General features: G+C 35.2%; 1 protein-coding gene across 1 annotated transcript in view; it reads left to right on the forward strand.

The window, feature by feature from the left end:
* LOC148651954 (dihydropyrimidine dehydrogenase [NADP(+)]-like) overlaps positions 1-13694 on the forward strand; it is a 200380-nt gene that overhangs the window by 54236 nt on the left and 132450 nt on the right. Inside the window, exons 5-8 of the mRNA XM_088598326.1 lie at positions 3927-4088; positions 9029-9219; positions 10720-10801; positions 11356-11443. Coding sequence (XP_088454452.1) covers positions 3927-4088; positions 9029-9219; positions 10720-10801; positions 11356-11443 — 523 coding nt within the window. The remainder of the gene's footprint in view (positions 1-3926; positions 4089-9028; positions 9220-10719; positions 10802-11355; positions 11444-13694) is intronic.

Consider the following 13694-nt stretch of genomic DNA (forward strand, 5'->3'; position numbering starts at 1 on the left):
AAGTAAAATTAAAGGATTTTGGAACACCTGTAAACCTAGCTTGTCAACCTTCTTACTGGAGAAAAGTGTCTTATGATTTTCATTAAGATATGCATTCAATGTTATAGGATTTTCGATTGTTGTGGGTAAATAAGGTCCATGAATCATTTTATGAAATTTCTGCAAGTAACCTGGGTTCACAATGGATTGTAATTTTGTCATTTATTATTAACATTCAAAACCATGACTCTGAGTCTTAACTCGTTGTAATCCTGTACAACTAGAAGCAAGTCTCTAGAAAGGACAGTTTGGGCTGCACATACTTAAATGTTTTATTCAGCTGTGATTTTACCACTTCTTAATCACAGTGTAATATTTCAATTAGAATGACAAAAAAAATACCACTTCTTAATAACATAGTATCTTTAACACCAGACCTCCAAGTAGGATAAATGCAATGTTTTAAAATTCTAAAAACTTTTAAAACTCTAAATACAATTATAGGTGATCCATGGTAGAATGCATGTCATATTGCTGTCAATTACACTTCAATTAAGCTGTTATTTGCCATGCTTTTTTAATTATTTGTTAAATTTGTTAAATGTGATTGATTTTATAGTAGGATTACCAAAAATCCAAACAAAACTATATCTGGTCGGTGATTACCATTCAAAATTGAAATCCAATTGAATCCATGTGCATTTCACCAAATTTCCATTTCCATTATCTGTTCATGGACAATACACTGTGATCACAAATAAGTAATAGAAATTAACTGAAAATTCAATTTCTAAGATACTGTATTTCAGTTTTAAAGAGGGCGTAATTTAATAAATTCTGAATATTGAAATGGTTAAGTCTGAATCTGTGTTTGGATCAAGGTAGAGTTAAGGTTAGGTTTAAGGCCAGGTTGAGTTAAGACAAGGGTTAGCCCTAAATTAGAGTTCAATCTTGGGATTTAAGGTTAAATCTAAAGGTTAGCTCTCAATCTAGAGTCGAGTTTAGGTTTATGGGGAAGGATTGGTTTAGATCATTGAAGACTGGTAGAAGATGCTATTCTAGTTTAAGTATAATTTTGTCTTCTGATGTCATTCTGGAGTCCTGGAATCCCTGTGAAATAACTCAAGCAGAAAGTGTAATCATGGCAGGCAGAGGTAAACTGGGGAACTCTCAGCTTGGAGAGATCTTCGATCCTTCCTGCCCTGTCAGAAGGTAACTCTTTACTTAATTTGTGTCAGAGTTCAGCTCCGATACCTCTCAATTTGCAACTGTCCATGCTTTGGGACATCTAAGCACAGATCTGACACGTACTCATTGACATGAAAAATATACTGTACCATGTGCATTTGAAATGAAATGATTTTAAAGACAGTCACCGTTTTTACATTTAAACAGAAATAAAATACAGATTTGCTCGTGCTTTGGTTCACTGCTGACGATCTACACACATTTTGATTTCTAGTGTCGCATGCTCAAACATTCAACAAAACATCTTCTCAGAAAGAGGAGAAAAATGTTTGAGAAAATCGTATGCCAAACTGCCAAAAATCTGGGTAATTCTAGATGAGGTTACAGGTACAGGTACGGGAAGTAGAGGTGGTGTCTTGGTGAAAATCAAGAAAGAACAAACACAGAATGGAAGAAATATGTCTTAATTATCAAGACAATATGCCTTTGTGCCATTGATTTGTCAAAGTGTCCTCCTGTGGACTCGCCAACAGTGCAGTGATGAATCAAGGTTTTGTGTCGACCATCCTGGTGGATATCAGCAGAAGACGTGACATGCAGAAGGAGGTCCAATTGTGATGGTATGGGCATGAGTGTCGAGTCACTACATAGCTGAACCTGTAGTGATTAATGGCACCCTGACGTCAGTCAGAGTCCTGGAATCTCACTAACTGTGGACTTATCCCAAACTGACAACATTCCAACAGGACAACACATGCCAGCATGCCATATTATAACAATTCAGGTGGGTAGCTGCTTCAGCATGCGTAGGCTGCAAAGGAAAAAGTAATAGGTTTATTCCATGCTGAAAAAAAGAAGAAAGAAAACACAACGTTTCGGCTGTGGAGCCTTCTTCAGGTGGCAATATTATAACAGTGTTTCTTGCAAGGTGTGGATGTGACAGTTAAGCCAGGGATGCTCTACTCCCAGACTTCCTTCCTATTGAATATTCATGGGATGATCTGGAAGGACATGTGTCATCAAGGTCACCAAAGGCTCAGTGACCACTGAACAGGTGCTTGTCTGCTTATCTGTCAGACTATAGAAGAGGAATGGGACAAAATTTCCAAGAACAGCATGTCATGCATCAAAGAGTGTACAGCTTGTATTGAATCCAACCAGGACACATGTGCTATGAGCCCGAGATTTTCGTGGTTAATCTCTTATTGATCAAACCCGTTGATGGCAAATGTTAATTGACACGAGGAATTTAAATTTAGTATGTTCATGTTTTTTCATTATCATTATTTCCATCTTCTTAAAATCTAAGCGTTATTGAAGACACAATAGTATTTTAAATACTACTAGCCTCCACATAATACTGTACATTACTGAGTTACCTGTATGTTTATGTGAAAGACAGGCAACATAGAATGCCACATCATAATGAGAGGTAATGTTTTTTAGTTATTAAAATGATTTCTGAAAGCTTCCTTCCTTTTGAATTCTTGAGCTTGTCGCAATGACGTTTCTTTTTCCTGCATGTCAAGAAGAAGCTGTTCAGAGATTCAAACATCATGAATTTTGCTGTACACTTTTATAGCGTGATTAAATAAGTCATTATAATGTGTTAAGTAGACTAAGCTTGTGCACAGTACCTGTGAAGATACAAAAGTTTAACTTTAACATTTCAGTTTTATGTTTTCGTAAACCACTCCATTATTGTAAATGGATACCTTCATGCATTGTGATAATAGCATTAGAAAAAACATCCATTTATGGGGACAGTCTTAGCCACAAGCAAGTAAGTATACTGAATTGGTAATAAAACACTTTCCTAATCCAGTTTCATTATTCAAACCCCGACTCCAGAAACATACAAGTTCTTTATGGTTATTACTGCTTAGTTTTCAGTATAAATAATTATAATAACGTATAGTGTCACATGTGTCATAGTGACTGAAGATGAATGTGGTTTGATTTTAAATCTGTCATGTGGATAATTCTAGATTTTGTCATGTTTATACACAGTATATTTAATTTGTGACAGTAAAGCTGTTTAGTATGTAACTACATTATTTCTAATAAAATATCCTAAATAATTTAAATGTGTGCATTTAGTATAGAAATTGTTAATGTTAGGTATCCATGTTCACATATTAATAAAAAACCAATTAAATAAATAATAATAATTAAACTAAGCATACAGGATATTAAATGATAAAATAATGTATTGCAAAACAATTATATGTTTATGCATTTATCAAAATATTTTTTAAACAGACACTCATTTTTCGGTTTTATTTTTTCTTTGAATGTGGAAGTATCCGATGTTCTTGGAAAAGGACAATTGCATTTATTTTTTGCATGATATTTCAAGACAGAGAATATTACTGTCTATGTAACTGACACAGACCATGGCTGCAGCTGTTTAGATCGTGTATGAGCACCGATCAGCTACAATACATTTGCCTGGGTTACATCAAAGTGAGCCCTTCTGTACTGTAACAAAGTTTGTATCAAAACAAGTGAAAGTTATGAATTAATCAGTTAACTCTTTTTATCTTCCATGTCTACTTGATCTTATTTAGCTTTCCTCAAATGTACAGCAAATGATATTTGGGCAGCTTTATTCATTGTACTGGAACCTACAATGTCAGTCACGCTTTGCTTGAAATATGATAGATTTTTTTAATATTCCTTTCATAAATTCCATTTAATAAATGAAAATGTATAATAATGTTTATCAGTGGATTCATGTGAATCATAATTTGTTGCAGAACTACTACGGAGCTGCTAAGACTATTTTCTCTGACAACCCCCTTGGACTGACATGCGGAATGGTGTGTCCAACCTCTGACCTGTGTGTGGGAGGCTGCAATTTATATGCATCGGAGGAGGGACCAATTAACATCGGTGGACTGCAACAGTTTGCCACAGAGGTATACAGTACAAGTTATTAGCAATACCTGCCTACAAAGAGACCCCTTACATCTTTCATATAATTGAATGTTGTTCTGTTTTCTTTAAAAAATATAGTTGTTTTATCTTAATGTTAACTCCTTGCAATCTGGATGCGAATGTGAATTTGCTTAAAGTCCGTACACATTAAAGTGGTTTTCCAATTTCTTTGCTGGTATTGTGCAGTGCTAGTGTCACTGGACATTGTAAATGCTGAAGCCTAACAAAATGCAGAACTAATTAAGACACTTTGTGTACCTCCAAATTATATTAGGTAATGAAAGCCCATAGTTAATGCATGAATTGTATAGAGATATTGTATGGAGATAGTCCTGTCCTAAAGTAGAGAGTGGTATAGTAAGACGTGGGAGGGAGTTGTCACTGAGAGAGAACAGTCAGTCTACAAGTTGTAATCTATAAGACAAGATAAGATCACCTAATTAGCCCTGTACAATTTCTTGCATTAGGAATTTGTCTTTTCACATACCCCAGCTTTCTGTCCATGAGACACACACACACAGATAGGGAGAGAGTAACTTGGGGTCAGAGCGCAGGGTCAGCCATTGTACAGTGCCCCTGGAGCAGTTGGGGTTAAGGGCCTTGCTCAGGGGCCCAACGGAGTAGGATTCCTCTGCTGGCCACAGGATTCAAACTGGCAACCTCCCAGCCACAGGGGCAGATCCTTAGCCACAGAGCCACCGCTCCGCCCCGATTGTTGGCAGCTGCCCGTTAAAGTATGACATATCTGGATTAATTAAATTCTCATAGTCATTTTTTTGGCAAACTTACAATCCTGCAAAATACATTTAATGTTACTTTTACATAGTTTTAAATTCCAGTTTTTCACACACCTGAGAACATCTAAATTGAGTGAAGAGCAATCCCAATTTTGTTGGTATGGACTGCAGCTATATTTTATTTAATCTGTCACTGGTAAATTCCTCATCTCTGTTACATTCACATAACACTTCACTAAACTCTGTACTGCCCTTTTCTAATATCAACATTGTATTAATGGCATCTGTAAACTCTTTGTTATGGCAGCTGCTCTGTCTTTGACACGTGGTATCTGTCAGACTTTACCATTAAAGTAATAATTCTAGGATATTTTATTGTACATTCAGTCTCCTGCAATGATAAATGTCAAATTCGCCATCAGAAATACAGGCCTACATAAGAGAAAAAAAAGGTTTGACTTATAGGAGATGTCAAAATCATGAAAGATTGCTAAATGTAAGTATTTTTTTAAACCAAAAGAATTAGAAATCTTTCATGTCTAATACACGAGATTTAATGGAAAAAAAACAAAAACATTTGATCTTATTCACAAAATCATTAAAAACTTCTAATATGTATTTCAAAAAACCCCATACAATGTAGATTAATATATTTATGCTAAGCAGATTTACCTAGAGATTTACGTGATGTGCAGTATGTTTTTCCAGTGCCAAAAGGGGTATAATAATGACAGATCTGTGCTACTTTATGCATTATTGTTTTAGTATCTGTAGTGGTTTTTCCCTTTTCTATAAAATGCTTTAGGGTACATGTGCTACTTTGGCATAGAAGTGACCATGATTTTTGGTCTCATAGTTTCATTATCTTTTCAATTTAATTTGACTCAAGTTACTCATTAAAATTAAACACATTATAGGAGCTTGCATTGCTGTCTTTGACCTGTTATGATATGGATATATTTTCTGGACTTAACTGAGATTTTTTTACAGCTTTAAAATAAACGAAGTTTTAAGGTGTCTCAAATGTGTGATTTTCAACTTCAGATGTAAGCTGACTGATATTTTTTGTAGTTTGCTTCTTCTCTGGTTGAGTTTAACCCTGGCCTGGATCAACTCTTTTAATAATGACAGTGTTATTTATTCTGAATACCAAACAGCCCTTGGTCTCTCTGTTTTTAGCGAGCGTCTCCACTTGAATTTATGTCAGGTCTGATGTGCTAACCATTCTCCACTCAATTACTGTCACTTTTTTTGCTTACTTTTGATAACAGTAAGACATCTAAAATATTATTACACTTTAAAACAGCAATAGATATTTGTAGGATCAAAGAGATGGAAAATAAAGAGAATATGGAAGTGAAGGAAGAAAGGTAGAGGGAGAGGTCTTCAGTGCACTTTGTGACAACAGCCAGGGAAGGAACTGTCAAATGAATGTGGTTAAATACAGTTTTCGGTCAACTGTTGATCACCCAGTCCAAATTTGGAGAACTTGTTAAGGGGTTAGAAATTTAGAGTAGCTTTGATTCTCTTTGTATTAATTTGTATTGATCACATTTGTTTGTTACCCGCAATACAGTTCCTCTTATTTGATTTTCTCAGTAGTTATTTCAGCGGTTTAATGTGAGTGTTTATGTGAGGATGCATCTTTTGAAGACTGCATGAACTTGGAGGATATGAGAATGGTTCAAGGAGACAAAGCTTGCACAGGAGCCATGCTTTTCTAGATGTCATTGACGTGTGACTGTGCTGAGTTTCTACCTGAAACCTCACTGCAAATATAAAACACATCTTGTCCATACCATTGAAATTCCACCTTCTTTTTTGTTTAAAGAGTCTTAAAACCATTTTAAACGTTCATTTTCAAATGCTATGAAGCCTTTCCTCATGCATTTTTTATTGATTTAAAGGGTTCAATATGAAGGTAAGGGACCTATAGTTGCAATATTTTTAATAATCTGTTCTGCCTCCAAAAGTATGTATCATTTGAATGAATGCTGTCCTCACCTGCATGCTTCTGTATATACAGTAACTTCATGAAGCTGGAGTGTTTAAGCTTTAGCATTGTTAGAATCTTTTATTTTAATACACCCTTAACACACAGGTATTAAACTCAGCAACAGCAGCTCAAACAAAGAAATAATTGTGAGTGGTCCAACATGAAATCCTAGAATATTTTACTGTTTCACACTGCAATAGATACTGTAGAAAGAAAATATTACAACGTGAATAGTAAATATTCAAAACATGGATATTAGGTACCGTTCATTTACAGTACAGTATTCTGCTGTCAGGTCATCATCAGTGGTTAGATGATTTACAAATGATTGTGTTACATGCATCGTAGTGTACTACTGTGATGATAAAATCAGTGCAATTGTTTTCCTCCTCAACATTGTTTGTAATCATTGCTTGACCTGATTGCTTCTGCTTTTTTATTTTTCTTTGAATACTAATGCCCTTCATTAATACTTTGGCGTTTTCATAAAAATAAGATTTCACAAGTTATTTTTCTTTGAACATTTCAACTTATTTAAATTTCTGTTAATCAGCTCAGCTTCTCTTTAACAATTCAAGCTCTAGTGCACACAGTAGAGTTAGCACTACGTGTGGAGAAAAGATGGGGCTCTCAGTGACAGCAGTGCAGGACAATGGGTGTTTTAAAAGTTACCGAGGTGTCTGTGTTGCATAGATATCATCGCCAACCAATGTCCACAAAAGTCCAGCATTTCCAGTCAATTTGATGTTTCGATTAAAGACAATTTCTATTACAGTCAGCTAATAACACAGAAGAAACTTAAAATTAAAGTCTAGAATATACTGTATAGAATTCAACCTATAGAAATGCATTTACTAATATGCAATGAAATTAATACAGAGTAGTATATTTCAGCAAATTTCCACAATTTATAAATTCAGAACACATTTATGTACTATTCTTTATTTATACTCATTTACCTGATCCTCTTCTGCTTTGTACTGTATCATAATTTTTACACTCTCCTGTTCCATAGTGTAAATGTTTATTACTGTTCAAAGGATGAAAGGAACAATGACAAAAGCAGTTCTTTTTTCCTGCTCCCCATTGTTGCTGTGACTTATACATTTCTGGCTACATTGCAGCTCCTGTTTCCTTAAATGTGAAAGGTCATTGTGTTTATCAGGCTGATAATTAGATAGCCCCAGGAGTGGAGAGCTATCAGAATCCAGCTTCAGTTACTGTTACTGTCTTAGCCGGTTTAGAAACAGTGATAAAGTTATTCATTCTTTTGAAACAGTGAGACGTATGGTATTTCCTTTTAGCGCTAATCAGTTGCTGACTGAAGGAAGCCACAGGTAAGTATAAGTGCCTTTGACAGTCTGTCTTACCTTGTTTTCTAATCCAAACACAGGACCTCTCAGTTATTCACACAGAACATTAAGCTAGAGTAGGTTTAGTGTTTGCACCCAAAGTTTTAGATTTTAGAAATAACATGCGTCATTGTTTTATTAATTAATGAAATAATTATTTTCTGTGTGTACATCCACTTCCCTCTTTGTAATAAATGTAGTTGCAGCACTACGACCACCTTTCCACATTATAGTACTAAATGATGTTGATGTCTGGGCAAAGGTGAAAATGTACAGATCAAAGGTTAAAGCACTGGTCAACTTTACAATGCTCAAACCATGCAGTGAAATGCTGCATTAGTGCTGCATGTTCTAGCCAAAATGCCTACTGAGGCATCAGCAATAGATTGGGTTTAGATTCATTAAAGATATTTTTTGTTCAGATTTAGTTAAGCACACAAAAGTATACTAATTTATACCAAGCACGCATATACTTGCATGAATTAAATTGTGTACCAACAAGGATATTTCCATATTTAAATAATGTATTGAAAGCTTGCTTGTGTGGGTAAATAATAATAAGTATAAACATGTTCAATATACAGTGTGGTGAATAAACCTCGCACATCAATGACCATCACTTGCTGATGTATTTTACAGATTTACAGATACACATATCGAACATAGGTTAATATACATTACAAACTAGAGAAGGCCATTTGGCCCATAAGTGTTTTCTACCCTTTTTTCCTTTAGGAAAACAAATATATTTTTGTCACTGTAAACTTTTGTTTGTACATCTTTAAAAATGAAATAAAATATATTTATATGTTTCAAACTCACCCTTCCATTTCTAGATATTCAGCACAATGGGGATCCCTCAGATCAGAAATCCCAACCTGTCAGACAAAATGCATGAAAGCTTTCACACCAAGATAGCTTTGATTGGCTGTGGACCTGCCAGTATTAGCTGTGCTTCTTTTTTGGGGCGACTGGGCTATGATGACATCACCATATTTGAAAAACAGAAATACGTTGGTGGTTTAAGGTAAGCACATCCTGATCTGTACAGAACCTACAGGTCATTCATTTTTTTTTCCACAGAAAAATAATTGTGTAATTTCTGAAATAGGAGCTTTGATCAGTGTTTTATTCAGATGACATTTTTTTGTATTAATTGTATAAGGAGTCCATTTCATCTGTACATTTGAAACGCAAGAAATGAATAAAACCCTTTCCATTTTTGCATGCATGGATGACCTTTGCTTCACACAGACGTCATCTATAGGGATTATTATTAAAGCACTTGTAATTGAAAAACACTACAGTATTTTCAGCTATATTCATGCCACATCTTTTCAGTCATGCATTGATATCATAGTCATCATAAGATCCTACTGTGACTTCAAAACAAGGACTGACATTACACACATTTAAGATATTCCTATTCTTATTATCAAAATTCTGTCATGAATGTTGTCCTTCATAGCAGTAACTGCCAATGGATTACCTTGGTATATACATGTCATAAGGTGGAGATTCAGTGAATGCCATGAAATATTTTTTTTTTAATCTTGCTTATTTTGAGAGAATAGTGTTCACTAGAGTTCATTTAGCACTTTTGATTTATTTGTTTAGACAGGTATGAAATGTCACAAATATTTGTTCATACTTGAGTGTACAGCAAATGGGAAAAAAAAGTCTTCGCTCAGGTGAAAGGAAATCTCTGCCTTTCTTCATTCTGAAAGTCAGGCACTAGCAGTCAGAATATTTCACCTGTCTTCATTTTTAAATGTAGAGCCGTTTGCTAAAAACTTTTTTTTTTCATTTCTCCTGACAGTCAATACAGAACAGTTTTGATTTTTCAGTTGCTTTCTTGTTGTGTGGTTAATTTTTAGGTTTAACACATTACCAAACATAACAGGTGCATATTGATGTCTGTGTATATTTTTCTTTTAGGTTATTTAAAGAAAGCAAGCTAATCTTTGAATTTACGGTTTACTGCAGCTTTAAGTTTTAGGAGAGATTATCAGGTCATTGGCCGTCATATCTCTGTGTTTGATAGGTGTCTGAGGGTGATATTTATATTTTACCCTGTCAATATTTATGGTGTAATCATGAGAGCATCTATTCTTTAGCTGTTGAAGGATTGTGTGCGTAACGCTTTGATATATCAATACAATTAATATTTAAGGTCAATTATTATGGATAAATTGTGTTATAATTTCTCATACTTTTCCTTCAAAAAATAATTTTATGATGCAGGTAGTTTTTTGTAACCATAATTCCTTATTTATACATTTCCTGTATATTTTGATAATTGATCAAAGAAATCAAGTTACAATGTTCCTTTGATATTATTCTGGTTATGAGCATGAAGGTAGAAGTACTGTTTTAAGAATAAAATGTTTTTTTTTGTCAATGGAGAGATAAAAAAGGAGATTTAATTAATGGATGAAAATTTGCTTTCATCTAGGCTATCTGACATTTCTTTAACACTGACGTCTGTCCGACAAGTTCCTGTTTTTTTTTCCTCTTCTGTCTGCAGCACTTCTGAGATCCCCCAGTTCCGACTGCCCTACAATGTGGTGCAATTTGAAATTGAGCTTATGAAGAACCTGGGTGTAAAGGTAATGAAATCCATGACCTGCCTTCTGAATAGAAGAATTAAGAATGAATTGGGGCTTAGAAAAGATTAACAGCAAAATGTCACACGCATTAATAAAGAACAATTAAAAGCTGCATTAGGAAAAGAGCAAGAAAGATGCTCCTTCTCGCTCTGGGCATTTGTCTGTCTGTTGTTTGAATGCCACTCTTCTGAGAAAGGGCAATCAATACTTCTCATCCGGCACACCTGCATGTGATTAATTTTGTGGGAAAACAAATTCCTAACATTGCTTGGGGGGTTCTGCAGCGTACCAAAACCATACAAATTTCTTTTCCATTCCTTGTTATAGTGTTGTTTTAGGTTTATTCACTTTGAAAAATAAATTGTATTAAATTTCTTCCAATTAGTTTAATTCATAAAGAATGAGTTGAAGTAAATTGAAATAACATTGAATAAATTCACTTTATATCAATAGTTAATTATAAAAGTCTCACTCTAAACTGGATGTAGACTCATTGTGTGAACACAAAGTTTGTCAAGGTACAAGAGAGTTTTTTATCTCTTTTTTTTCCATAGGTAGTTTGTGAGAAAGGTCTTGGCTATGATCAAATGACGCTAAGCACTTTAAAAGAAGAGGGATATGAAGCAGTCTTCATTGGAATGGGTCAGTTTTTATCTTCAAGGTTTGGTTAGAAAAAAACACCTGATTAAAATTTTATTGACTTCTGCATTTTAAAGTGATATAATTACCATTCGAAGAGTTCATTTCATTTACACGTGTTAGTTTAATATAATATGTATGTCAGCCCAGGTGTGTGTACAGACTAGTACTCTGTTGTTGTCAATTTTAACTTTTCTTGAGAATAATCTTTCTTAAATGGCTGTATACTTGATACTGGTTATATACTTAGATACACTGGTACCATTTACGGTAGAGGCACAAGGTTATGTTCCATGACATGGGTTGATCCTTTCAGTAAGAGCATATAGTACTGTATGTGTTTCACCTCTAAGTTGAAAGACACCAGTTAAGGTTAATTTATGTTTATGTGCCTTCCAGAATACACATTTTTGAATACAACTTAATATAATCTTAAATCATTGGGGGGGTCCTGGCAAGTAAGAAAAAGTATTAATACTAACATACTGTACAGTATGTGCATGAAACGATTAACTGTCGCGAGCGGTGTGAAGAACCCTATGCAGGTCGGGTAGCAAACGAGTCCAGTAGGGCAAGGCGAAGATGGACTCGGGTGTGCAGGCAGGGTCATATCCATGAGGCAGTAAGAGAGTGCGATCAAATCCAGAGGGCGAGATGAAGACGTAGTCGGGTATGCAATCAGTGTCGTTTCCAGGAGGCGCTGAAGAAGGGAATTGCAAGGTTTCAAAGGTAGGAGCTAGGAAAACAGAAGACTGTTTAATACCAAGCAGTGAAGTGAAGGTCGAGGAGGTTTACTCAGCAGGTGCGGTGGGGAGCGAGAGACGTGATAGGATGATTAGCTTGTGCGTTGTCGTTTTTGGGAATTGGATCAGGCTGGTGTCTGATTAACAGGGGTGGTGGGAATGCGCCAGCGTTTATCTGAAATATGCGGTTGATTATGTGAGACCGTGATATTAACGCTCAGTTGTACAGTACTACACATATTTCCCTATTGAATAGACTAGAATTACTGTAGTAGTTCAGGTGGCTGCGTCAGCGTGTGTAGGCTGCAAAGGAAGTAGGTTTATTCCATGATGAAAAGAGAAGAAAGAAAACAACGTTTCGGCTGTGGAGCCTTCTTCGGGTGTGGAATTACTGAATATCAGTGATAGGAATGACCCAGCTATGATTTTCAGAGACTTTTAAGTTAAAGCAGTAGCAGACCAGATCTTTTCCTTACTGTTACATACTGTGAGATAGAAGGTGGGTGTAAATGGCCTCACAAGAAGCATTGTTGCTGGCATGAGTAAGACCTGAGTAATGCATAAATTCAAGCAGCCCGAAGGATTTTACCTGCTGTGGTTGGCAAATTAAAAAAAACATCAACAGATAACCCAAAATCAACAAAATCAAGCCACAAGAACCTGTTGAACTCCATCCCACATGGTGTGCAGGTCTCTGTAAACTTTTATTGCCTGATTGGTTGTGTCTGCATGGGTGTCTGTGAAAATCTAGTGAAACTGGTTTTCCCAATTCCAACTGCTCAGCAGCTGTACTTATGATGTATGGAGGTGGATCCATCATTCTGTATTTGGACAGGTTAGTGTATAGTTTTTTAAAAGTTAGTTTTCCAGTTAGTATGTGCAGTATTTATAGAAAGGTCCAGGTATTTTATAGGTTCATAGATAACTGGTTTAAAATATTCCCATTGTGTCATTTCATAAAGTCCTCCTAATGGGAGCATTAAACAGGATAGGTATCTGACATTATAAAGAGTTTGGAATAGTTACCTTTTGAGAGGAGTGCTGTTCAGCCTGTCTTGTTCATCAGTTTTTAGTAGCTTAATGAGTCAAGAACTCCACCAAGACTCCTGTTGAGTGTTCCCAATTATTTTATATTTAGGATTCTTTTCAAGAGTTTAAAGCTGTTAAATAGGAAGACTGAAATTAAGCTTAGCTGAGTTACTCATAGATGGAGCTACCTGTCTACTTCCCAGTTCTGGAAAAAGGAGAAAAATTAAGAGGTTGTATTATATCATATAAAATACTATTTTTGCAAAAGATACTGGTATGGGGTTATGACACACTCAGATTCTGATTTGAAAGACATTTTATAGTTTTATGTTTTCTTTTAAAATTAAGTGATCAATTTATGGTTGTTATGCTTTTCATTATACTCATTTTTAGAAACCTGATGTACAGGTCTTTATTAACTTAGAATTCTGTTTGGAGACAGAGAGGTAAGAAACTTTATATTTGAGTAATATGACTTGGAC

The sequence above is a fragment of the Lepisosteus platostomus genome, chromosome 11, assembly GCF_059453375.1.
Source record: "Lepisosteus platostomus isolate fLepPlt1 chromosome 11, fLepPlt1.hap1, whole genome shotgun sequence".
NCBI classification, from domain to species: Eukaryota; Metazoa; Chordata; class Actinopteri; order Semionotiformes; family Lepisosteidae; genus Lepisosteus; species Lepisosteus platostomus.